The following is a 27066-nucleotide window of genomic DNA, read 5'->3' on the forward strand; positions in this document are numbered from 1 at the left end:
CCAAGAGGCTATTTTAGAAGTCAAGTTATAGCAAATTTGCAACTTGCATTTAGCAGCTGAAAAAAGCCTATTGTAAAAATTTTAGTCAGGATGAAATATAGAGAGTTTTAGTTTCTCAAGACTGTCCTGTCACATTGGTAGTGCAATACAATAAAACACTTTTGTTTTAGTTTGGAATCCTGTTATGATACCCGTTCAATATTCTGAAAAGCTATTTGTTTAAATATTGTCTTACAGGATTTTTGTGAAGCATGAACAAAAGCAAAAGTACTTTTATTGTGTCATATGAAGTAAGATGACTTTGACCATCTTTTCACTGCACTTAATATCTGCCCTTCTAGACTTGTGTGAAGCTGATTATGTGGAAAGTATCATAAGAGGGACCTGATGTCAGTTACTCATGCTTGGGTTGTCTGCCCAAGGCAAAAGATGCTTGAGTAGCACTGCCTGAAAACATCTGGGAGCAGTCAAGCTTCTGTGTTCCATGGCAGCTGAGACTGTATCAGTATCAACTGCCTAAAGCTGTTCCTGGGATATGAAATGTCAGTGCTCAAACAAACCTCCCCAAGTATTAACATTTGCACCATGAATTTAGGTTCTCTTCTCGTCACCTTGGTGCCTGTAGGCCAGTTGAACAACCTGTGTACAGAATTTAGAGATTTTTCTAGGAATCAAACCTAAATAAAATTATCTTAAATAAACCTAAAATCTCTTATTATAAGTAAATAGAAAAACAAACTCTTGGATACCCAGTGCTATATTTCATATGATGTTAGGTGTCTTTTTTATTGCAATATAGTTGCTAAATAATTCTGTTTCTATTTCAGTTGTTTATGGGATCATTTAGAATATGATTATGTAATTTTAAATCCTTCCAGACTTTAAATTAATCTTTTGTGTTACCTGCCTAAAACAAAATGTTATTGAAGGTTGCCTGCTATGGCCAGCTGAACAGATATTTGATTCTAAGACATTATTTGAAGGTATAAGTAAGATGATACTGCAAATTGGAGTAGAGAATTATGCTTAACAGAGATTGGATTTATGGATTCCATACTTTTTTTTTGGAAATGTATTACATTTTTATGCTTACCTTCTAGGTGTGAAAGCTGGCTTAAAACGAACATACTCAGCTGTTACTCAGGATCTGCTGGGAGCGAGCAAAATGCCACAGTGGAAACCATTGCTATATGCTGTAGCATTTCTTCACACAACTGTTCAGGTTTAAAAATATATTTCTTCTCTTCTGTCATAAAGACATGTTTCATTTATTAATGAACCTTCTTATTAAATGAGAAACATTTTTAAAGGGAAGTCCCATGTTAGCAAACGAACACAGATAAAATAAGAAAGAGAACAACGTATCTCTATTACTGTAGCTGTGTTAGAACTTATAATTTTTTTCATGTTGGTCCTGTATCTCCAACAGGGATGATATTTCAGAGGAAAAAAAGGACAACCAAGCAATGATCAATTAGAGTACTCTTCTATTAAAGTCCTTGTCAATGACTGTGCAATCTGTTTTTCAACTAACTGGACTTTTACTAATATTTGAACTCATAAAAGCATATTAAAGAAATTTACAATTTATAGTTTGGAAAACCATAGTCTCAAAATACTGCATTCACAATGAGAAGGTGTAAGGGGGTAAATATAAATCCTTTCTGCTCTGAAACCTGTAGGAGGAAATGAAAGTAGATTTTGGGTCTTGACTTTCAGGACTTCCATTAAAGAAAGTGCTTTATGGATTAACCACAACTTTTCATCATCCTATCAATAGATTTTGCAGTACTCTTAGTTTATATTTGGAGCCTGGCTGATTTAGCACTGTGGCATCCATGCACTGATACATTGTGGTCCAGTGCAAGCCTGTGTTAAAAGAAAAAATTGCAATTACCAGATATTACCCTAACACCTATGTACTGCCAGCTGAGTCTGTAGGTGATTCACTAAGAAGCAGTTTTTCCTACTTGCATCTGCACGATGCAGACACAGCAGGGACAGGAATATAAGTGATAGGAATATATATAGTCCATAGGAAGACCCCACACAATGATTATGGCTGATGATTTTGAACAGCATTGCCTCAAACAGTAGCTTAATTTTTGAAATTCAAAAGCCATGGTTCCAGACTCAGAGATTTAAAAAATACTTTAAAGAGGATTTTTTTTTCTTTGTGAGACTGCTGCTATTCCTCTTCTTTGTTTGTACAAATTTAGCTACTAGATAATCAATCAAGTGTTTGGCCTTGCCTGTGTTAAATGTATTTTTTTAAAGTTGGTGAAACAGAGTTCCAGCTGGACTACTGCATTCTTAACATATTTCATGTATTCTTCTGCACTTAAGCTTTCTTCACAATTAATATCAATCAGTGTTTTCCCTTTAATTCTAACCATTCTACAGGAAAGAAGAAAGTTTGGCCCATTGGGCTGGAATATTCCTTACGAATTTAATCAGGCAGACTTTGCAGCCAGCGTGCAGTTCCTTCAGAACCATTTGAATGACGTGGGCATCAGACAGGGAGTGAACTGGAGCTGTGTCCACTACATGCTTGGAGAAGTGCAGTATGGTGGCCGTGTCACTGATGACCTCGACAAGGCCCTGCTGAATACATACACGAGAGTCTGGTTTGGAGAGCACATGTTCAGTGAAAAATTTTGTTTCTACAAAGGCTACGCTATTCCAAAAGGGAGCACAGTGGAAGACTACCTCCAGTACATAGAGCAGTTACCAGTGATTGATACACCAGAGGTAAAATATTTTAATATATAAAGGGAGTTTTGCCTGATGAATAACTTAATGAGGTTCTTTTCTTTCCAGAATCGAGTATGCATAGGTCAAAATTAGCAGGCAGACCATTATGGTGGATATTCCGTGTAGATCTGCTGACCAGGAAGAGGTAGATGAGGCCTTTTTCAAACAATTGGAAAAAGTCTCATATTCACAGGCCCTGGTCCTTATGGAGGACTTTTAGCAACCCTAATTATCTTCTAGAAGGTTGATACAGCAAGGTTAAAGTATCAATGTGTATAAAACCCTGTTGGAATGCTGTAAAGATGGAGCCTTTTTGATAATATCCAATGAAAGGAAAAGAGGCAGTGGACATAAATTAAACAACAGGAATTCCATCTGAGAACAAGAGAACCATTTTTTAAGTGGAGGTGGTCAAACACTGAGAGTTTGCCCAAAGATATTGTGCAGTTTTGCCTTTGTAGACATTGAAATCCCAACTGGACACTGTCCTGGACAACGTGCTCTATGTGCCCCTGCTTGAGCAGAGGATTTAGATTAGATGACTCTCAGAGGTCCCTTCCAAACCAAACTATTTTCTGGTTTCACATTTCTCTATGGGATTGAGCAGACATGCAATCTGAGAGATAATAAAAGTAAAAAAGCCCTGTGGTCTCATTTTGAAAGTTATAATTGGGAGTTTATTCCATTTTTACAACAAAAAGATAAGGATGCTGCCATGAATTGGTGGGGTAGGGTGCAGGGTAGCTCCTGGTTGTAACCAGTTTTACATGACCCAATATGTGCATGTCACAGTGGTCACAGGGACTGGAGGATGGTGACTTTCTGCTCCCTTCAGTACAGGCACAGATGCTGAAGTTAGTTAAAACTGAAACAGAAGAGAACACTCTGGAAAATTGAAACAGAGGTGAATGGTCTGGACTTCTGTCTCATTTCTATTAAGTTGATAAATGCCATTGGAAATAAGTTCCATTAAAATTAAATAGACTGAGTGGAACAGAAAAAACTGGTTTTCACTTACTGATAATGTTCTGGCTGAGAGGGTGAGAAGTTTCCAAGGTCATAAAATGAGCTTGGAAAGTTCTGAATCTCTGAAGATAGTGAGACCAGAATGCAAAGGTATTTGTGCCAGCAATGATGTACCTTTTCCAGGTGAGAGTAAATGCAGACATCATAATGCATCACTGGGATCCATTCAAGCCCAGCTCATGAAGTGGTTCCTATCAGTGCATGAACCTTGGCACTATCAGATTTCAGGTTCTGCTTTCATGGATCTGCTCTTTTAAGCACTTGGGAACCTATCTCACAATGCTGCAATGTATTTTTAAAGTGTTTTGATGCCCGTAAAAAATCTGTATGTATGGTTTGAAGCAGGGGAATTTTGCCTTTGGCTTTTATGTAAATAGAAGCAAGTCCAGGAATGCAATCATCTTTTTGTTCTTCACCTTTTCACTCGTTAGGAAGAAAGCTTTGACTTTCTTCTGTCATTCTAAAGTCTGTCAAAATTGCTCATGAAAACCTTTAACCTTTTAATCTCCCAATCTTCTTCGTTTCCCAAAAGATACTGTGCTAGTCCAAACAGTGTATCCTTGATTCATTCCTTTTCCATTTTTAGTTAAGAAAGACTGAATTGGTCTGCTTGCAGTGTCCTTGCTCCTTTGATGAAATTTCATCCTCTCAGCAGAATGAACACTGTCTTCTGAGAAGGGCAGGTGAACTCAGTAAATTGGGTTAGGATGGAAAGGTTTCAGTAGCAGAGGGATAAGGAGAAGCTGGCAGAAGCTTCCCCCATGTGCCACAGGGCCAGTGTCAGACAGCTCCAAGACAGACCCACTGCTGGCATAATGTATTTATGAAGGATAGAAAGCTGCACATGAACCTTCAGTCTGAGAGAAGAGAGAGAATACCCGAGAGGAACAACTCTGCAGACACCAAGAGCCATGAAGAAGGAGGGGCAGGAGGTGCTCCAGGTGCTGGAACAGAGATTCTCCTGCAGCCCACGGAGGACTCCACCCTGGAGCAGGTGGATGCCTGAAGGAAGCTGTGACCCTGTGGGAAGTCCATGCTGGAACAGGTTCCTGCAAGATCTGTGGCCCCATGGGGAGAGGAGTCCATAATGGAACAGATTTTCTGGCCAAGGTTATGACCCCAGAGGTGACCCATGCTGAAGCGATCTGTTCCTGGAGCTGTGCACTCTGTGGAAGGGATCCACACCGGAGCAGTTCCGTGGAGCAGCCTAATGGATAAGTTTGTGGAGGACTCTTACGCTGGAGGGAGGTGTCCTGCTCCTGAGGAGGAAGGAGTTGGAGGCAGTGTGTGATGAACTGACCACAAATCCTGTTCCCTGTTCCTTGTCTCCCTGTGCTCCAGTGGGAGGAAGTAGAGAATTTGGGAATGAAGTGAAGTCTGGGAAGAAGGGACAGGTGGAGGGAAAATGTTTTTATGATTTGGTTTTATTTCTCATGATCCTACTCTGATTTGATTGGTAATAAATTCAGTTAATTTCCCCAAGTCAAGTCTGTTTTGCCTGTGATGATAACTGGAGATTGATCTCTCCCTGTTCTTATCTCAGACTGTGGACTTTTTGTTGTGACTTCCCTCCCCTGTCCAGTTGAGGAGGGGATGATAGAGGAGTGATTCCAGAGGAGTGTAGAGCCTGAGCAATTGGTTTTGAGGATTCATAAGGCTGGAAAACCCTGAAAGACAGAATCCAATGTTCTCTTTTTAAACAACATTCCCAGAGATTTTGGATCAAAAAGAACAAGAAATTGGGTCCTTGATTAACATGCAGGACATTCAGAAAACTAGTCCACCCAGTGGTTTCTTTCTTCTTCATACATCACTTGCATGAAACCATAGGACCGGAGCTATCTCCCATGTCTCCCTGTCTTTGTTAATATTATTCCAATGTTTAAGTTAGCCCTTGGACTAGGACTCCATTTCACAGATATAGCAAATATTCTTCATGGAGCTATAATATTGCCACAAAATCTGCTCGAGGAAAACCAAGCAAATAAGCCCTTACTGTGCAAGAGCAAAAGCAGAAAAGAATCTATCTTCAAATGTGTATTTCCTTCCATACAGAATATGAGTGTAATAAAGTGCATTGGTATTTTTGCCTTTTACAGCTCTAAAAATTCAGTTTGAGTAAACCACTATTTGCAAAACATTAAATCCTATCTGGAATCTACCTGCACACTATTATAGTCACACCCTCAGTCAAATGTGGTATTAGGTCTGTTGCTGTTGTAAGGATAAGATTCCCAAGTGGTGTAAATCAGTGCTGCTTTGCTGGCTGTGGCAATGGTGCAGCCGCTTATATCCCTTGCCCCTGAGTTTCTAGATTTACAAGTAAAATTATCTTAAATGGCCCTTTAAATTCTCTCCTCTGAGTATGTAAATACTGGTTTCTAGAAGTGCCTTCTTGCAATATACTGATTCTAATGTAAAATATGGAAAGTGAATATGTGAAAAAATGTGAAAAATGAGGAACAGAAGATTGCTTGGCTTTTGTGTTCAGTTTAAGGGCAAGCCTTCCTCATTGACGGATCAGTGGTTCAAAGTTTGTAAGAGATATGTAATATCTATAATTAGATGAGGGCTGGTGAAATAAGTCACAGTACATACAATTCCTCCTGGAGAAGGGTTGCAATTGTCAATCTGACAATTATAGACTTACTGATATTTCAGTAGAAGTTTCTGAAAAAGCTATTATCATTCAGACAAAGGGCAGGTTTGCAGTAATTCTCTGCCAGCTGTATCTTAAATAAAATAATTCCATTTCAGAAGAAGGAGAAGTAAGGAGGGGGAAGCTTCAACCACAAATAGTTAAACCATAAAATATCCTAAATATATCACTATCTTTTGGTACTTCAGATGTGGGCATTATTTTATTTACCATGCTACGTGTCTTATAAGCCTAAGAGTCTGAGAAAAACAACACATGTTAGAAAGGTTTACTGGTCAGATAATTAGGGGCATCTACTTGAGCTGGTACAACAGCAATAGACCCATAGAGACAAAGAGCTAATGCTAAGGGGTCAGTGTCCACATATGACATTTCCAACACTGAACCAAAGGAAAGGGATCTGTTCTCACACCCTTGATACCATTCCTCAGCATGATCCATGTGAAGATAATGAGGTCAGTTAAAAAACCCTCTGCTGATATGAATGAAAACATTATTCCATATGCAGCCTGTGTTAATGTTTTAGTGCAATTTGTGTTTGGTCCTTTAAAAGGAAGAACTTCCACTGGCCTGTTCACATCTATTGTTTTATGGAATTGAGAATTTTCTTCCTTGTTTACCTATTTTCATGCTTCTCCCCCCCCCCCCCCCCCCCCCCCCCAATTCTTGTACCTTTTACTTTAAGGTGTTTGGACTTCACCCTAACGCAGATATAACTTATCAGACCAACCTGGCCAATGAGACATTCAGTACCATAGTGAGCATCCAGCCCAAAGACAGCAGCACTAGAGGGGGAGAAACCCGGGAAGCAGTGGTGCAGCGTCTTGCTGATGAGATGCTGGAGAAGTTGCCTCCAGATTATAACCCTCATGAGGTATGTGCTGCTTTATAAAACAGATGTTTTATGTATGCATGTATATACATTCTTGTTTTATAAGTGTTATTGTGCTTCTTAAATTTAACTGGCATGTGTTTTAAAAAGATCTTAAAGTTATGCATAGGGGCTTATAAGTCTGTTTTGCTTTATTATCTAACATATTCCTACATCAGACAGATATATTTCAAATGCCACAGTCCACTTAATCAGTCACCTTAACTCAGAAGACCCACTCAAGGCATCAGAAAGTTCTTGCTTTCCTTAGTAGCTTACAGAAGTAGCCTGATGAGTCTTTCTGAGGGACTGGTGATCCTGTAGTGGTTGCAGCATTCAATTGACCTACTCCCATTATGACACCACCATGATGAAGAGTGAATGTTATCACTCACCTTTTCATGCTCCAGATTTGGAAAAATCCAGCACTGAGACTCTTGTATCAGTTCTGCTGTCTTACCAAGTGTTTAATGAACAGTAAATGTTAAAAACCCCTCATTTCCGTGATTTATTCTTTACAATTCTGTTTTGCATTGATGGTGCCTTTTTTTCCCCCTGGTTGTTGTTCAAGCTTGTAAAATGCTCAGTATGAATTACAGCTTGCTATGCATGCTTTATTTTCTTCTGTGGCCAACGTAGAATGTCCACCTAAGGAACAACTAATAGTCTTGGGGACCCAGCAGTATTTCCTCTCTTCCCTTCTACTGTTAATCTAAGATTGAATATGTCTTGTATAGATAGCCGCTTTTGTACTGTCATAATTCAACTTGGAACTTCTATTTTCATTGTCGTCAAGCTACTGACAGTCTGCAACATTTTTGGTGATATTTCCTACCATCTACCTCCATATTGTTCTTTTCCATCCATTCCTGTTTGCATCTCTCCTTTTTGTCACCTTCTTATTGTGTGTCTTAATGAAAGTATATAAATAATTTTTGTACAATTTGATTAAGAATGGAGTACGTTTTCTAATTTTCACGTTATTATTTAATATTAGAAATAGAAAATAAAATTAAATCTGGTAAGTGTAATAATAATTCATAATTTAATAAATTCATTAATTTTCATGTTGGATCTACAACTATCATTTACACCTTAAATTGTTCTCAGTCCTCGTCCCTCATCTTTCCAATCAGAGTAAAGCTTTTTTATGGAACTAGATTCTTCTAGTTTCATTCAGCTCCTTCATTTTTTTTTTTTAATTTATAGTAGCAGTAAAATATTGAATGCCTGGATACCATGTATGCTTTTGCCATATTTGTAATATGGGTGTTGAGCTAAGTTTTTTACAATATACCTGCTAAATCCTCCCAACGACTATTTCTTCATTCCCTTGTTAAGCTGACAACTTTTTGCCTCCTGAAGAATTTGTAACGCTTAGAAAACATCAATAGTACTTACTGCACTTTACATCCTAACCAGATGGTAGTCTTAACCTCAGGTTTTACCCCTGGGAAATTTGTGCAATACCTTTTAGTCATGTAAAATGCACACACAGTTGTTTAATCTAAATTTCACTTTGGATTAAACTGCTTTTCTCTGGCATTTTTTCTGTTTAATCTTAGGCCCATTCACTTTCTTTTCTTCTTGGTTTATTCACTGAGGTGATGCACACAAACCACATGCAGGGGCTGCCTCACCTCCCCTTCTAAGTCACTTCATCTTTGGAGACCACCAGTTCTGGAGCCAGGGACTGTAGTTAAGGGCAGAGGGTCTGAAAAGATTATTTTAGACGTTCAGTCCTTCACTCTTGACTTGTGTCTCTCTATTTTACTGCTGTACTTGTATTTGTATATAATACATACTGTTTCATGTGTCTGTATTTAAAAAAAAATCACCACCAATTGTTTTCACTGCTCTTTCACTCTCCTCATCAAGCAGTATGACAAATTCTTTTCTCATGATCTGCCAATCATACATGTGGGGTTTTATTTTCTAATAAACAGTCATCATTGCAATGATGCTCAGAATTAACATTTCTTTGCTTCAGTACTGTTTCTCTTACATCTTCCATGACCTTCAAAGGAAACTTATTTTGCTTTAATTTGTTTGATAGCTGTCCTGTTATGATTCAATCAAGGAGATTTGAGTTTGTAGAGGATGTGCTGTTGAATCTACTTTTTTCTTCTGTATTTCTTGTGGATGCATTCTGAGTTCACTAAGTGTAGACGCCACCTCTTTCTGGGGATATCTAGTTTTTTAAAGCTCTGTGCATCTTGATCTGTGAATTACACTTCACTTTGATAAATCATACCACTCTATTTATGTGCCTTTTTTTCAGTCTGCACTACTGATGGATGGCACGGTACTTTTCCACAGAAACTTAGCTTCTGTAGCATGGTAGTCAATCCTTTGTTCTAACCATCTAGATAATATCCTCTGTTCATTTCCCAAGAGTTTTTTATTGTTAATAATGTATTCCTCTGTATATCTCCTTGGCTGTCTCAGCTGCACTACAATGTCTACAGATTTTACTTCTGTAGTGTTATGAGATTTGCCATTGTTTCTTCTGGACCCTGATTTTTCAATATTTCTTTCTTCAGTCTGCTTAGTGAATTTACCCGTTGTCTCTTCCTCTACATTTTAGAACTTCTCTAAAACTTGTCTTGTACATTCTCTACACCTTAGAACTTGATTTGGTCTTTCCAAATTCTTTCCTTGTTGTAGAGGAATTTCCCTTTTCTTCCATTAGTGTCCAGTTCCATGTCTTGTTTGCTTATGTGCCAGAAGTGTGGCCACATCTACACAATGAGCAAAAAAAAACCTATATCAAATGTGTATCTCATTTGAACTGTCACTCAATTATTCTGGAACCTTTTAGAAAGCTGTGGAGTGAGCTGTAAAGAAAGCTAAATTTTTAACTGCAAGTTTGCATAAACTGAAAAAAGCCCCAAACCCAAATTACTAAAATACAAAAATAGAAAGATAATATAATGCTCACTAATGTATAACCAAGAATTGCATCAATCAGAGCAGAAAAGAAGGAAGAGTTTAGGTACTCTCTGAGGAAAGAAGCAACAGTTTGGCAGAAGCTACAATATGGCAAACAAAATTATGCTTGCAAGCAAAAGGAGTGAAATGGATTATGTAATTACATCCTGCAGTGTCTGAGGAAAAAAAGGGAACAAGATGGGTTCTGTTGTTTGTCAATTTAAGTCAACATTTGGTCATTCAGGACATTGTAACATACTAACCAGTTTAATTAATCGGAAACAAATAAAACAAATATCCTAAATTGAAAAGACTGAGGGAATGTGTCTAGAAAAAGAGTTTAAATGCATTTTCCTTATTGGAAAAGATCAGTAAAAAGAGGAACATTCATTAGTCCTAGCAGTGCAACTTGAGTTTGCTTTTAGAATAATACTGTGCTCCAGTAATGCCATGATGTGTTAGTTAGTCTTTGAAAACCTAGGTACAGAGATACTATCATCAGTGGAGAAAAGGAGCAAAATTTTTTTGAAACAATGAAGGTAATTAAAAGCAAATTCTCTTCAGGGAAAGTGGCAGGTGCCTTTGCTACCTTTGATCATTCTTTTGACTCCCTTTAGAAAATGTGGAGTGAATTTGCACAGAGCTACAACCCCAACAGCCTGGGTTAGGGACAGATGGTACCAAAACCAATTATTTGCTGACATTCAGAGCTCCAGATTGTATTGTATTTTCTCTTGATACATTGTGAATCCAGAGAAATTTCAGGCTGTCACAGAGAGGCCTTCATTTCTCAATTATTAGCCTTCAGCAATGACTTCAGTCTCAACAACTTTCAAAACAGGGCAACCATTTTACCCCATCATATATGCTGCTTCTTTTGTTGCTGTGTTCTTGTAATGCTTCTCACCAGTCAAGTAACTTACCCAAAAGAGTAGAAACAAAACTAGTCACCTTTGCATGCTTTCTCAACCTGTGGTTTGACACAGGTGGTGGAAAAGCAAAATAAACCTTCCCCCTGACCTGAAACTGTCTTCATTTTTCTCTGAGTGAGAATTCTGCTTTCATGAACCTTTTTGCTTCTGGGTCTCGCCTTGCAGGTTACAGAGAGATTAGTGGTAAAATGATTAGGTCCAGTCAGTCTATGTGAGTGAAGACAGGTGCAAGAATAAATGTCAGCCTGTCACACAGAGAAGTTTACAATGAAAATGATCCTTGCATCTTGAAAAACAGCTTTCTAGGGAATAGCAAGTAGCAGCAGTTTTTTTCCTTAAATATTATTTGTAGTATTGATTTAGCTGTAATTCCTCTAAAGCTATAGCTCCATTAGCAAGCCCTGCATGGAAATAGGAATTTGTCTGAGAACCTCAGGCCTTCATTAGATGTTTTGCTGGGGAATTTGCCTTGGTCTAACTCTAGTCTGGGCCTGTAGGCTGAACCCATTAGTAATTGAAGTACCTTAGAGTCCCTGAAGCACACCTTTTGGGTTAGTTGAATTTGAAGCTAATACCTTTGTGTGGCAGAAATCTAATTTTCAGTGCAGGGGTTTTTTCTGAAAAAAAAAAAAACAAAAAACAAACAAACCCAAAAATAAAATTAAAAAAAAAATCAGGGTCTGAACTGAAACACTGACATAGATGATTCTGTAATGTGCCTCTGGTTTACTTATCAAGACTATCAGATATGGTGATCATCTAGCTCTCGAGCTCCTTCTATTTTCTATGTATTCTACTGTCTGCTTCCTTATGTGCAGCAAGGAAGGGGTCCTTGACATTCCTTGAAAAGAGCTGTGGCTAATCCATCTACAGAGTGATGGACTTCCCATTTCTGCTGACAAAGAATGTAGCAAGTAACTAAGTCTGATTTTAGAAAATAGCATTTACTGAAAACCATAGGCAGTCACTACTACAGCAGCTTGATCAATGATCATGGCATGAGTTCAGCAACTACTTTTCTACTGATAGTTCTATAAAGTATGTGCTGACAAAGAAACTGGTGACCTAAGAACAGTTAAGAAATATGCATAAAGGAATCTGACACACTAGAGATATGCATTGCAAAATCATGTAGACAAAGCTATTATGATTTTAGTAGCTCCTTTCTTAAATCACATTGTTTTATGTTGGATGATAGCTGTTTGCATAATGAAAAGGGGATGTTTTAAGTGGCCTTTATGGAATTAGTATATTAATCTCAGAAAAGCTATTTTGGTTAATGAGTTTAATCTTTTGAGGGTTTTTTTCTGAGAGTCGGTATCCATATCTTTATGTCATAATAAATACAGCCCTGGATGTAAATCATCTTATTGCTTGATAAGAAGAGTTCTAATACAAAACTAGTTAATCATCCTTCAGTGCTTGTATTTGAAATAAATCTTAGCAGCAAGATTTCCAAGAAATGCAGTGTATTGTACTCAGTCAATCTCACCATAGATCAGGATTGATTTGTATACGATAAAGTAAGAAGTATGGATTTTTTTTTTTTTTTTTTAGTTTTGATATCTGGTTATGCTTAAAGCTCCAGCCTGAGTTTCCTGAGCATATTTAGGTTGGATTTGCAAATTTCTGCTTTATTGGTTGCCTCCATTATTCAAAACATTTTAGGTATTTTGTACGTACATGAAAGTACATCAGAAGATTGTGTTTGTTCTGAGAATTCACTAGTTAAATTGTACAATTATCAGCGCTGTAATATTTTAGAATCTTTATTTCATGTCCCCTTTGTAGAGTCATAAATATTAATATTTTGGAAAATAACCCCTTTATAACATCTTCCATACAATTTTTCCTCAAATGGGAGAATTCACAGGAATTGGTAATTTTGCTTCTTGACAAAAAGTAAAAACATTTGATTTATTTTTTTCAGAATACATCAAATATTTTTACTTTTTGTCAAGAAGTAAAATTACGAATTCAGGTGAATTTTTCAGAAAGCAGAAGTTATCCCTGGATTTTGTATGAAATAATCAGAATACTTCATTCTGTGGATTATCCAAATCAGCTCTAGCCTATGATAGCTGATTTAAGTATTTTTTTCTCTTTCACAGGCAGGACACATTAAATCAGTCTATAAAATGTACTGTCACACTGCAAAGCATTAGCATAATTGGCTGGCACCTATTTCTTGGACATTCTGTCTGACAAACCCATGGGTCCTTGTGATTAAAATATGATGTATAACCTTGCTGATAGCTGTCTCCCAAGGAGAATAGCATAAAAAGTTGAGAAAGAGTATTTTATTGGGCTTGGAGTTGAAATTTAAGATTTGGAAACTGCCAAAACATTTGCATATTTATACTAGTGATTATAACTACTCATGTGCTGAATGATATTAATCTTGCAAAAATTTGCTATTCATGGTAATAATTAAATCTTTAGTGATGTTTATTATTTATATAAAATGTATAATATACATAATAATGTACATATTGAGATATATGAGCCATTGGCTTTCTAAAAGTGGGAAACAACTCTTGAAAGTCTGAAATTCTGGTAGTGGGTGGGCTATAGGCACCATGATTTTTGCAGGTGCCATTAAACCCTCTCTCATGCACTGTAGTATACAGTGAACTTTGATATACATGGAACATGCAGTGCATGTCTGAAGACATTCCATACACATCATATGCAAAAGTGAGACAGGGAATGCTATTGCTACTGTCATTATGCCATGTCCTTAAACAGCACAGGCAACTGATTCCCTTTTGAAAATATTCTCTGTTGAATTTGAGAGAAACTGTTACCCTTGAAAATTAAAAAGGCCAAAGGCTTCTACTTGCAAAATGGTGCACATAATGGTGCAACAGCTTTCTGTGGCATCTGTATTATTTCTGGAAGTCTTGCCTCTCTAGTAATGTATCCATGAGCATCTTGTCTTATGAACAAGTCTCATGCTACTGAAAGTAGCAGCTTTTACATATCATTGTTCTTGTTAAGTGGAGCTCCATTTGCTGCATTATTTCAACTCAGCAGGGCAAGAAAAGGTGCTAAAGTTCACCCAGCACAATTTGGAAATACAAAGAAGTTACCATCAAACAGTGCTTTTGTATAGCATGTGGGTTTTTTTATTTTAAGATCTAAGACCCTGCAGCCTAACAAGGACAGAAGGAACTGCTGTGTCCCTTCAAAAAGAGGGAACTTTCCCTTCTTAGAATGATGGAGGAGCTCGTTCTGGTAAGCTAATGAGTCACAGTGTGCTAAATCTTACAGTTGGCACAGGACTTGAATGGCCATCTGTTACTAAAATGTTTCTTTTCTGAAAATGTTTTTGCTTTCAAAAATTATTGCATGGCAAACAGGAGATTAGATTTTATAATCATTGCACTATTCTTTTTTAGGTGAAAGCACAACTTCAAAAGATGGGAGCTTTTCAGCCCATAAACATATTTCTCCATCAAGAAATTGACCGGATGCAACTTGTTATATCCAGAGTTCGAACTACACTGACTGATCTCAAATTGGCTATTGATGGTAAGCTGCAATATCAAACATCGTAATTAAGGTGCAATATTTGCTTCTGGCAGTTCCTTACACCATATAACTAAATAAATATTTCTCCCCATTTCCTTAATTTCTCTTTTGTTCCCTCCCTCACACAGTTTTTCTCTTTTTCTCTGTCTTTGTCATATAACCACTAGTTCTAGCCCTTAAAATCTCCTGATTGCATCCCTAAGGACACTCCACCTAAATTTATTCTGCACGCATCTTCTCCAGTATTGCAGTTTGTGTCCCTCAGCACTACTTCACTTCTGTGATTCTCTCTAGGATCCTGCAGAGCTCAGAGGAGCTGAATTGCTTCAAAAAGTCCATGGGCCGTGTACCAGTGTTATTTAAGAAATTAAGCTGAGACATAATGATATAGAACGAGGTAGAAGGGCTGCTGCTAAGTAATTGAGAGACAGGGAACTCAGGAGGCAAGGTGAAAAAGACTCCAATGTAAGGTGAAATTTGACACATTTGTGAAACTGGTTGTACCAAATGGCATGTCTCTAAATGGAAGCTGAAGTGAGTGGCAGTGTCAATCAAAAGAGAGAGAGACAGTGCTTCACAGGAGGCAGGAAACAGCACTCTGTATCTCTCAGAGACAGGAATATTTGGCTGAAAGTGAGCAATGGTGAATGAAGTTAAAAAACCTCAAGAGTAGAGGCAACTAGTAGCAGATGGAAAATTTGATCAGAAAAAAGAGTGAGGAAAAAGAAGGGATAATGATGTTGCCATCTGCTTTTTGTTTTCACTTCCTATTTTGTTTCCTCTTTTGCAAGAGTTGCAATACCCAGGAAGGAAAGTGTACTGTTGCTCAGCCAAGCCTCTTGAATTAACAAATTAAAATGAAGCAGGAATGGGTAGATTCCACTGGTAAAGCTCTCACCCAAGTCTGCTGTTCTCTAGCAGAGAGACAGAAATTATCTGACAGAGCAAACCGTCCTCAGAGGGAGCAGGTCAGAACGCCTCAGAATTAGTCCCTTCTGACATAGCTGATGGCATTACTGTAATCTGTTTTACTGGTGTTCTGACAATGTCTTTCATGAGGGGGCATTATTTTTTAATTTGTATTTTTATTACATTAGGATCAAAAGGGATTTCTTTTTCCCTATCATTTGTATGATACACTAAGACAACAAGACATGCTTCAGAAATCTCATGCCTCTAATCTGAATCTAGGGAAGATGTGCCCAAGGCGAATAATCTTTCATATCCTGTAATAACATACGTAAAGATCAGGCTAGAAGAAACAATTGTCCTCTCTTCCTGAGCTGAAAGTTCCCTTTTATATGTGAATGGAGTCCCTTTTCAAATATATAAAAGGAATGTTTTCCATTCAAGAAAGTGTTAATCTTTCCTTGATTGTGACAGATGTATTTAAATTCTCAATATGTATAATATTCTGCAGAGGGGTGGATGAGTAACATAATTTATTTGCACTTCACATTCAGTTCCACAGTGGGCACAGTCCTCTGCCAGATGTTTAATCAAGTTAATGCTGTAACTTTCATGCAATTCTCTAAAACATAATTTTTTACAGACAGGCAAGTTAAATATAGTGAAAAAATTGCTCTGAAAACAAAATTGGATGTATAGTTAACAATAACAATTAATGGCTTCTGGCATGTTCATGCTGTATCAACTGCATGTGGTAGACTATTAATTAGGGGATGGAAAGAACATTTAGACATTCCATCTCAGCAAAAGGGAAAACCCCAGACTGTCTCATACTAGATTCTCTCCCAAAACTAGTCAACTGCAATCTCAGGTGATCTGAGGCACTTCATTTTCTTTACAAAGAGGTAAACTGATGTGCCTGCTCAAACAGATCATGTAATTTTTGACATCTGCCCTGCTCATGTATCTGGCTCTGGCTTCACGAACCTGTTAAGGCCCAGCACCCACTTTAAGCAGACTGAAAATACAAATAAATTTGGTGTTTAAGAATACAGTGTGTCTTTAGGTTGTGAAAGGAAGTCTGAATATCTGATTCTGCAGTTTGAATGTGAATGGATGGACCTTGTTGTTTTGATGTTGCTCCCCAAGGTAATATAAAGCCCTCCTCAGGGAGAGCCCACGTGCAGCTGAACATGAGGGATGCAGAAGGAATTTGCAGACACAGTTTTGTCCTTCTGTCCAGAGGGCAGATTAAGCAATTCAGCTTTTGGGAGGGGTGAGGATGCTCAGCATGTGTCCAACATGTTTGTTGGCAAATATGCCCCAGAAGCTTGCATCTCCACCAATAAACTTTGCTGCCCAGAGGGACACTTTTTCTGGATCAAATTGTAGTAATTAGATTGTAGCTGCACTTTGTACTCTCACTTATGTCCCAACCATTACTTCTGCTTTAATTACTTATTGATTGCCCAGAGTTTATTTCACAGTTGGCATAATACAGAGCTTCACCATAAATCAGAACACAGCAGTGATGGTTGTCCTCTCGAGTGCCCTCAACAGAAGCCATGTTCCAAACAGAGAAATCTTTTCAGACACAAGAAGACATGGGGTTTGCACCAAAACTGCCACATCTTAGTGAGTTATGAGCAGCAGATCTTGAGCCCCTGTCAGAAGATGACCATTCTTTGTAGGGCAGTATCCAAGCTGTAGAGTTCCTGTGTACTTACCTCCTGCCTCTGGCAGTGTAGAAGCCTCTGGCACAGAATACTAATCCCCACTCTTTATTGTAAAGTGGATACTTCAAAGCCCCTCTCTTATTAGTGAAGATAGTGTCTCTAAATGCAATAAAATCTAATGACCTAATCAGTTATTTCTAGCCTTTTAGAGTTTTTTTGAGTTTGTCTGAATGTGGCCTGTCTGTGAGATTTTATGGGGTTGTCTTTATTTCTCCATGCGCTGAATAAGAGTGGTAAGTATTTTGATGTCTTCTCTTGATGAAGAAAGTGAGAAGAGAGATTCTGTGGGAGTGTTTTCCATGAATGAAGTTTAGGACACTTGTAGTAGCACTGAAAATGAGTATTGAATCCTTGGCAATGGAAATAAGCACAGCTTTTAGTTTGATTTTAATCCTTATTCTTTTTGACCCAGTTAGTATTGTGTTTAAGGGCTTCTTGTGAAACAAAAAACAAAAGCTTAACTCATTACTTATATCTAGGTTCTACTTTGGTCATAAAACTGTGTCCACTTGGTTCTGGTTTCTGGTACCTTACAGCTTTGTGTTTTCAAACTAATCCTTGGGAATTTCCTAAGTTGCCATCATGAACAAGTGAAGAACATCTGAGAAACTTTGGATTTTTTTAATCTTTTCATGTCATATATGTTCCCCATAATCACAGAACTCCCACTGCTATTTGTACAGTACTTACAGAGTTAGGAGAGAGAAGTCCTTTCCTCATAACACATTTCCTGAAAATACAGCAGTTCTATGGCAATGTAGTCCTACACATCATAGGAGTTGTGTAGGATTTTTATGTCATCTACACAAGCTCATGAGTGAAGCCCATGATAAAGATTCACTACTTATCAGTTTCTCTGGGTCTGGTCTGAAAGCACTTGAGACAGTAGTTCATGTTTGGACTCAGATGTTTATTATTTCTTCTTCTCAGTAAAACAGTCTGACAACCATGAGTTCTGCAGCCTTTCATTAGAAGGCACATAGTGGCTAACAGTCTCTTGTTACAAGCTCTTTTAAGACTAAACTATCCAATTAAGAACTGACACCTAGATTATTTTCCCCTTTAACCAAATAATTGATCCCAAAGAGCCTGCAATGTGGACTTTTCTGCCCAGTTACAAAATGCCACCCAAACCCATGGAGAAGAAGCATGAAGAAGAAACCCAGGATGACACCTTCTGCCCTCCATCTTGCTTCCATCCACAACATACTAAAAATCCCCAAACCTAAATTTCTCACCAAGTGATACACCTACACTACTTTCTATAATCTATTTCACACTTTTGTGGATTCTAGTCTATCTTGAAGTCTAGGAAACTTTCTTCATGAATGTCCCCTGAGGGTCAGGACACCACAGAGCAGACAGAGAAATATTCCTGGTGCCCTGGGTTTCCACAACTACTTTTTTCCAACTCAGAACACCATGAAGTTGAAAGTGCCATTTGTATCATGATGCCAAAAGGAATTTCTGTTCATTGTATGTAGCACCTTAGAAGAGGGATATAAATGAAGTCCAAAAGAGTCAAAAGAGGTAGCTGGTAATTTATTTTAACCGACATGGTGAAAAAGTGAAGCTTAGGGAACTAGTCTTGCCAGAGTGCACAGGAAAGGTAATTTCCCATGAAAGGAAGAAGTATGGACTCATTCCCCATGTCTGGCTAAGTTCTATTTTGACTCGTAATGGCATAAGGCTGCTAATGCTAACAGTTTTAGTCTGGCTTGCTAACAATGGTAATAGAATTTTGAACCGAAAGGTCTTGGGCTCTTACCTTACTAAGTTGTACTGTGTGTGTATGTGTGTCTTGTAGGGATTCATCACTTTTGGATGAGGATTTTGTTTGAAAATAATTAAGAGCACTCAGTAAAGACATTAATGCAATGTAACAATGGGGAGAAACGAAGGGGAGGAGTCTAGTATGTCTTGTGGTGTAGTTACTCTTGGCTCAGCAGGTCTCATCCATTATTTAATTCTCATCCTGATAAGAATGCCAGAATGCCTCCTGTTGTCTTTCACAGTGTGGCACATCATTTCTGAACTTCTTAATAGGTGTTGCATATGCTTGCCATGATGCTGGCCAGGACAACTGTTTAGAAACACACACTGCACATTAAGGACAAACTGCAGAATAGAGTTTATCTGCCTGTTGTATTGCTCTAGTTCAGGGGAGTGATTTGTATTACTTTTTTTGTAGAGGTATGTGTGGATTTTCATCTTCAAATTACTACTTTAAACTTAAACTTTAAAGAGAAAACAGAGCAGGGGCAAAGGTTAGATGCTGCTGGAGAGAATACCAGTCTACAAATAAAGCATGAAGAGAGTGTTGTGCATTGCAGGTCTTGGCTGCCTGTTTTACCCTTCCTGTTCTAGAGTTGGAGCAAAAGAAAGTGACAAACTTTTGAGGGGCTTTAGGATTAGAACAGCGTGGTGGAGTTAAATGAGCTTCTGAGAACTCCCTGGGAATTACCTCCAAATGCTTAAGTGACCAAGTACTGAAAATGAAGAAAGAGGAAAATACCCAAAGAACTGCCTGAAGCAAAGAAGTCTACTTCTATCAGCACAGCAGTGGTGGTCACAGAGCTGGCAGAACCATACTAAATCTTGCAAAAAAAAATAGTTTTAAGTATAGGAAAACTTACATTTGCTTATGTACTTTGTGCCTTTGGGTGGAAAAATTAAAAAAGCTTTGGAGAAAACACAGGCAAGTGTTAGCTGTTGCCATAAGGCAGAAAGAGAGGAAAACTTGGGAAGTTATAAACAAGTTGGTATTTTCTTTTCAACACGTTCCGCAAAGAAGAGGGAATTGGAACTTGGTGGTGGAGGTAAGGTGTGACTGCTTCAAGAGCAAAGCAGTCTTCTTTGGGAGGTAAACTTGAGTGGAATTAAAGGCTGAAAAGGTCAGCTTCTGGGGCTGGGAACTGGGGCAGTCAATAATGGATTGATGCTTTCACTGAGCTATTCCTCTATGTACTCTTCAGGCTAGCTTAACAGATGCAGTGTCTAGCAAGTATTCTCCTCCAAGGCTAGTCTCCAATTTTATTATAATGATATCAGCTATTGGCAAATTGTACTTGATGGAGAAAGTAGCTTTTTCTCATTTCATTTCTATCCTACATAATTATTCTTGTTATTTTTGATTTACATCTGTGCCTGTGGGAAGAGAATCAGTCAGTGGACCAAGGCTTTTTTTGGTTCATGATGGAATTTAAGATCCTTCCTTTGTTCCAAACTTTAGCTACTCATTTAAATGAGCTATGCTAGTTTCCTAGCCCAGATAGACACTTTCATAAATGTGAAATTCAAGACAGATCCAAATTTTACAATTCCACAGGTTTCAGATTCAATTTGTGGGAGCTGTGAAAAGGGTCATCATTACAAGCTCATCATGTAATCTATTCAAAGCATTATATCTATTGAATGAATCACCCTAAAACCAGATCACTTTAAAAAAAACAGATTTACTTTAATCATCAATAAAAACTAGTTATCCTGAGAACTGAGAAGTTTTATTTGGGTTATTCACCACTCAGCAAGAGGACAGATTTAGATGTAGTTTAGAAGGGAGATGGTATAAATGTCAGGCAATCAAAAAGGAGAATCCTAATTTCCAAACTGTGAATACTGTGCAAACAGTATGGTTATAGTAGATATTATTTTTAAAGTATGGAAATGCCTTCTTTTCTTTAACTGACCTGACCCTTCATCAGTCATTTTTAGATGGCCTTTATTCCATTCAAGAAGGGGAATACCATGGAGTAACCCCCAAAATAACCAAGTTATAAACAGTTGGCATGTCTGATTCATAGAACATTCGAGCCTGTCATGTTAAGTTCATAGGACATTCAGTCTCTTCATATAGTACAGTGCTCTGGGGTTCTCAGAAGTTAAATATGAGAAGCCTATGACATTGTACTATTCATTCAATTTATCAGAGATAGTTTCTCAAACACCTTTATCACTTTTGTCCAGAAGGATGGCATGATTTTTCTCCTATGGCACTGATTTTATTTCTGACAATTATTTTATTTTGTTAAATATTTTTATTTTTATCTGACTATTTTGGCTGCAGGAATGCATCCCAACACCCACAGTGCTGAAATTCAAGCACTGGATGCCTACTGCCAGAGATGACACCCACTCACTAGGAATATTTATGCAGATACACGGGCACGGCCTGAGCTGTGAACATACCTCATCCTCAAGAACTCTCTGGCTTACATTCTCAACAGCTGCTCTGAGTCATAGCAGGCAGACATCCCAAGGGATTTCACAATGCTTCAGGGCAGAGACTGGTTGTATATCCCTATTTGAAAAGCTCCAGCCTGCCCAGAAGAATTGAGAAAGAAAGGAGAAAGTTGAATGTATCAGCCTGAAAACAAGAAATAACCAGAGATGAAAGAGTTCTTTCTTTCTCAGTTCAATGGTAGTGATCCCCAGGGCTAAACCAGGATGCTCCTCACTTGTTTTGTGCTCTCAGTACAGTTGCTCTGAAGTTGAAACCGACATGCATTGCAAGACTTTTCCCTCCACCTTTTTCTGTCTCTAAAAGGTGAATAAAGTGTATGGTGTAATACTACATTTTTCTAAGCAAAGTGGAGAAGACATGGAGTGGTTTCTTTCTTAAATATTGGTTCTCTTAGACTTATTATTTATGTTATAGAAGTCTCTTAGCTACCCCAGAGTGTGATTCTGTGCCTGATTACAAAGCAGAAAATGCAGGAGGTGGTATTTTTTAATATTTACAGTTTGGTAAAAGTTAATGGTTTTCTCAAATAATTTGTTGCACAAAAAGAGGTGCATATAAATGGAAACAGATCACCCATTATCTGCTAGAAGAAATCGAGGCCTATTTGCCATTTATATATTGTAGAACGCACTAAATTTGCACACACTACTATAAGGACTGTTTATGTTGTAATCCTCTGGTCTTCAAAATTAAGCTGGTGTTTGGTTTCTGGATACTCTTTTCCTTCCCCTCAGCTGAAGCCCTGTCAACCTCAGTGGAAGGAAGGGATTTGAAATGCTTTCTTTTTACAGGCCACATTTCCTTATGGGTATGTTTGCATGGACCATTGCAGTTTTTCTTTTCAGCCACCCAGGCCACTTCTCTTTCCTTTACATGTTCTGTGGTGGAAGCCACTTAATTCTGTTTGGTATCTCATGTTGTCCTTGTGGGAATTACAGCAGCTGTGTGTGTGATGATACATTGAACTTTGGTTTTCTATGAATATTTAATCAAAGTTGGGGTACCAGACCAGTTTCTGTAAGAGAATAATAGAACCAGTTTCTGGAACAGAGAAGTCATCCTGAGGCATGGCTGTGTTCCAGATCTCTATTGAGAGTACACAAGGTGTAGGAACTTCTAGCACATGGAAGGGTGAGTGTCACTGAAAAATCACTGTCTTGGTGAACGCTAATATTTTAGTGGAGAGAACGGCACTATGCATGGAATACATGAGTACGCACTGCCAAAAAAAAAAAAAAAATCCTGCCTTTAGCTTTATTCTACTTCCTGCTTTCCCATTGAGAATCTTGATAATGGAAATGTACAAAGTTATCATTAGTAATAGTGAATTTCATGAATATAATCACTGCCAGTACATGCTTAGGATATAGATGAGTTACACAGTGTATCTCTATCATTGATCATGCATGTAGGATCCATTAAAATTTATAAAACAGTTTTCAATGATTAATCACATTCTAGACACACTGTGAATATAATGAATATAAATAATGTGTATGAGGGAGAAGAAGTTGTTTAAGAAACATATCTTTGTTTCTGATCAAAACAACAGAAGAAATATCATTTATCTTATCGCCTTTAGCTTTGAATCAAGTCTTATAATTTTGAACAAATTAACTGAAAACTGATAAGACTGCTGCGCTACAGGTGTGCAATTAAGGCACAACAAAAGAGGGTTTATTAGACTTTGAATGTCATTTGGAAGTTTTAATTGCCTTTGCAAGCTAGGGGAAAGTTCATTCTGAACATTTTGCTTATCTTCCAGGAACCATAATTATGTCAGAAGAATTGCAAGATGCTTTAGATAATATTTATGATGCTAGAATTCCAAAACTGTGGTTTAGGATTTCCTGGGAGTCAACTACTTTAGGATTTTGGTTTACTGAGCTTCTTGAGCGAAACCAGCAGTTCAGCAGCTGGCTGCAGGATGGCCGTCCAAATCAGTTCTGGATGACAGGATTCTTTAATCCACAGGTAAGATTGCCACATTGACCCTCATAACTTCTGAGTAACAGTCAAATTAGACCTTGGGAGAACTTCAGGTTGACTTAATATTGACTTTGTGAAGTATAATCTATATTAATTTTTTAGCATAAATATAGAATAAAACATCTTCGGTATCTACTGAAGAAATTTTTGCTAGATCAAAATGATGCTCCTGAAATAATGAAATACATCTTTTTGCTGTTTAGTTATAGTGAGGAAATTGGGCAATTACATGCTTTCACATTTCAACTTAATCTTCATTTTTTTACCTCTTCTGCTACAATTTTTTTTTTTTTATTTATTGCATTAAAATCCCTCTGAGTACAAAACAAGATAAATTCCAGAACTTTGACTTAGGAAGAAGAGATTTGGACTTGGTTCTCAACCCTTGCAAATCAGTTCCTTGAAATGGAAGGTTTGTTATTCATACCACCCCAGAATTGTGCCAGACAGGGTCTGCAGAGACGTATTAAAAATACAGCATCTCATCTGCACCATCTAAAATAAAAATTTGGCATGAAATGAAACACACAAAAGGGAACAGCTGAGAGCAGAGTTAAAAGAAGTAAAGTATACATACCTAGATGATGTGTAGTTTCTTTGCTGAGCAATCCACATTCATTAAAGCTTTTTATGATTCACAGATGTTTGTGGGAAGTGTGAGTTGTGGTAATGAGTCATTGTGAGAGTATCCAGCAAACAGGTTTCTATGAAGCCTTAGGAAAGAGCTATTTTAAAGATCTATTTTAATCTCAGTACTTGATAGCAATGCAAAAGCTAGCTTAAACAGCTGCCTAGAATAGAGAAAACAACAGTGGCAAATATTCTCTAGGACTACTGCTGGGAAATATCCAACCTGTGTGTGTCAGCTGTCTGCTAGTACAACTTTATAGCATGGAAGGGGGCTCAGAGAACCCCTGAGCAAAGAGTTCTCAAGTAGGAGGGAGAGGAGTAGGAGCTCTAATAAAATGATTGTGCTTCCACACTTGGTTTACTAACCAAGTGCTGCTGATAGCAGCATCCTAAAATATTTCTGAGTAACTTTTGCAGTGATCAGGCTGGATGCAACCCTAACAGCCTTTTGGATTTGTTGGTGTTTGCTTTGCACTACAGATGAGCAAAAGCTGATAGAAATTTTGTACTGGACAATTCAGCTGGCTTTTTTGTGCTCTGGGGTTGTGTCGGTTCTGAAATTTTGCCAGCCCAAATTTGGCAGCCTACATTTTTTTGGATCAAAATAGCTGGATTTCTGAAAAGAGCTGCTAAATAATCAGTGTAAAATGTCCCCAAACAAATTGTGATTTAATAGACCATAGTAAATGAGAAAGCCTCTAGAAATACAAAAATTACACACTTCATAACCCCTAGTTCTTAAAGTCCCTAAATACATTGTGTGCAGAGATTAAAAAATTTATTTGTGCTGACAATCAAAAGCTTAAGAATCAGATGGTTATTGTAGTCACCATTTTCTGTAACCTAGGCTGTGGGAGTGGCTCATTCTGAAAGCAATTCACCTGAGGAAAGACTAATTTTCTATTTAATTACTTATTATTTTGTTAATTGTCATACTGCTGTGTTTAAAACCAGTATTTCACGTGTTCAGAAAATTGATTTTTGTCTTCTCAAAGAAGCTGAGGTGATAAGGTGTTAGTGCTGCAGTTCTAATGGCTTGTTTGTAATACCTTAGAAGTTGTCAGAAAAATCCTTTCATTTGTGAGATGAAATGCAGCTCCTAAGTCATTTGCCTGCTTGCATATATCTCACTGTTAGCTTCAGAGTCAATGGATAAATGCCACAGATAACACGAGGCAATAAAATAGATTTACAGCACTGGGAAAATGAGACATTCTGGCAATAAAAAATAATGTAGGACCAGACTCTGCCTTCTCTTGGACTGTTTATGCACTAGGATAAATTCAGTAATTTCACAGAAGTTAATCTTTATTTTTAGTGATACAAATGAGGGCTGGCTCAGACTTCTATGTAAAAGAAACCTGATTCCCCATGTGTGTCTGCACCAGGCCAAGATAACTGGGGTGAAAAATGCAAGAAATGCCACGCATTTTCTTCCCTCCTGGAAGTTAATCTGAGGTTACTGGATTTTTTTTCATCAAAAACTTGACATTAGGCATTTCTCATTTCTACCTCGCAATTTCCACTCAGTGGCTGACCCTGTTTTATTGTTTCCTTGTTTGCATCTCTGTATCCAGTTCCTGTCACTTGTCCTATATATAGATTTGAAGCACTGTGAGGCAAAGCTGTCTTTCTGGTCATGTAGTACTCAGCATAATGACACCTCAATCTACTTCTATGGCTCTTAGATGCCAAAGTAATGGGAATACTAATCAGAATATGAAGTAGAGTGCCTCCATTCCTCAGTGTCCACTTAGCTTTAGGGAACCTGCCATAATCTGCTCAGTATTTGCAAAGTGACAAACAAGGAGCCTCCAAAGGAAGGTAAAGGAGAGAATATGTCTCTGAGAGCAATAGACTTAACTGATATTCATGTTTTTTTGTCATAGCTTCCGTGTGTGTCTGCTTTCCCTCACAAGTAGGTTCAGAGTTAGTTCACATGAGTTGTTAAAAGGCCAAGGGGCAAAGCTTTAGCAGGCTTCAGTGAGCTGGACAGGGAGAAATTCAGGAAAAGGCAAACACACATGTACAAGAAAAATACCAACACCCTACCCAACCAACCAAAACAAAACAAAACTAAAAATAAAGGATTACCAGAAACGGAAACAAATGTCATGGCAACTGGTGCATTATGTCCCTGATGAAGGCTTTTGGGATGAGCCAGAGCCTCACAGTGGCACCTCAAGCCACTTGATTCCATCTTGCTCTTTGTTGTGCCATTCACCCACTCTGGAACACCCAGCTGGGCCTCCAGCTCACAGCTGCAGTCTTCAAATGCCGTCTAGGATTCATTCAAATGAGCAGATAAGCGTGAAAAGTCCCACTGCAGAAAGTGCACAGGTCCTGCCATCTCTAGGAGTAATCTGCTATCTAAACCTTATCCCTGAAGACAACTCACAGCTTGGAGCTTACTTTTATTCCAGTGTTTCCATGGTGCCTTTGAACTGATTCCCTTAATACAGTCATGGCTCTGTCCTCTTCAGGCTCTTCTTTCTTTAATATTTCAGTTTATCTGGGATCCTGTAGGCCCCCAGGGCTTTATGGCAGTGAACACGTCATGTATTTTAAACTATTGGTTCTAACATGTTTCTACAGATTAAAATTCCACAAATTACTGCAACAATTCTGCTTCCATTTAATGGCATTTCTGATAGAAGAACTTGGCCTTTAATCCTGTCTCCCTCAGCTGTATACTGGAGTTCTCAACTACTTCGAACGCAATTACCATTATCTGTGCTATCACAAAGCCTCTTTAAAACACTTGTCCTGGGGTCTCTGGTATTATATTAATGAGGAGCAACCAGTGTGAGTTAACAGAAACATCTGGGTTCCTGAAAGTCATCCCATGTTCT

The 27066-nt window shown here is 38.0% G+C and overlaps 1 protein-coding gene across 1 annotated transcript in view; it reads left to right on the top strand.

Moving 5' to 3' along the window:
- The window catches only part of LOC311153634 (dynein axonemal heavy chain 5-like), a gene marked incomplete at both ends in the record, with an annotated part of 146757 nt that overhangs the window by 116719 nt on the left and 2972 nt on the right, over positions 1-27066 (top strand). The window contains 5 exons of the mRNA XM_084205597.1: positions 1101-1222; positions 2404-2751; positions 7125-7313; positions 14575-14707; positions 23361-23569. Of these exons, the coding sequence (XP_084061723.1) occupies positions 1101-1222; positions 2404-2751; positions 7125-7313; positions 14575-14707; positions 23361-23569 (1001 nt within the window). The remainder of the gene's footprint in view (positions 1-1100; positions 1223-2403; positions 2752-7124; positions 7314-14574; positions 14708-23360; positions 23570-27066) is intronic.

The sequence above is a fragment of the Fringilla coelebs genome, assembly GCF_963513975.1.
Source record: "Fringilla coelebs genome assembly, chromosome: 1".
Lineage (NCBI taxonomy): Eukaryota > Metazoa > Chordata > Aves > Passeriformes > Fringillidae > Fringilla > Fringilla coelebs.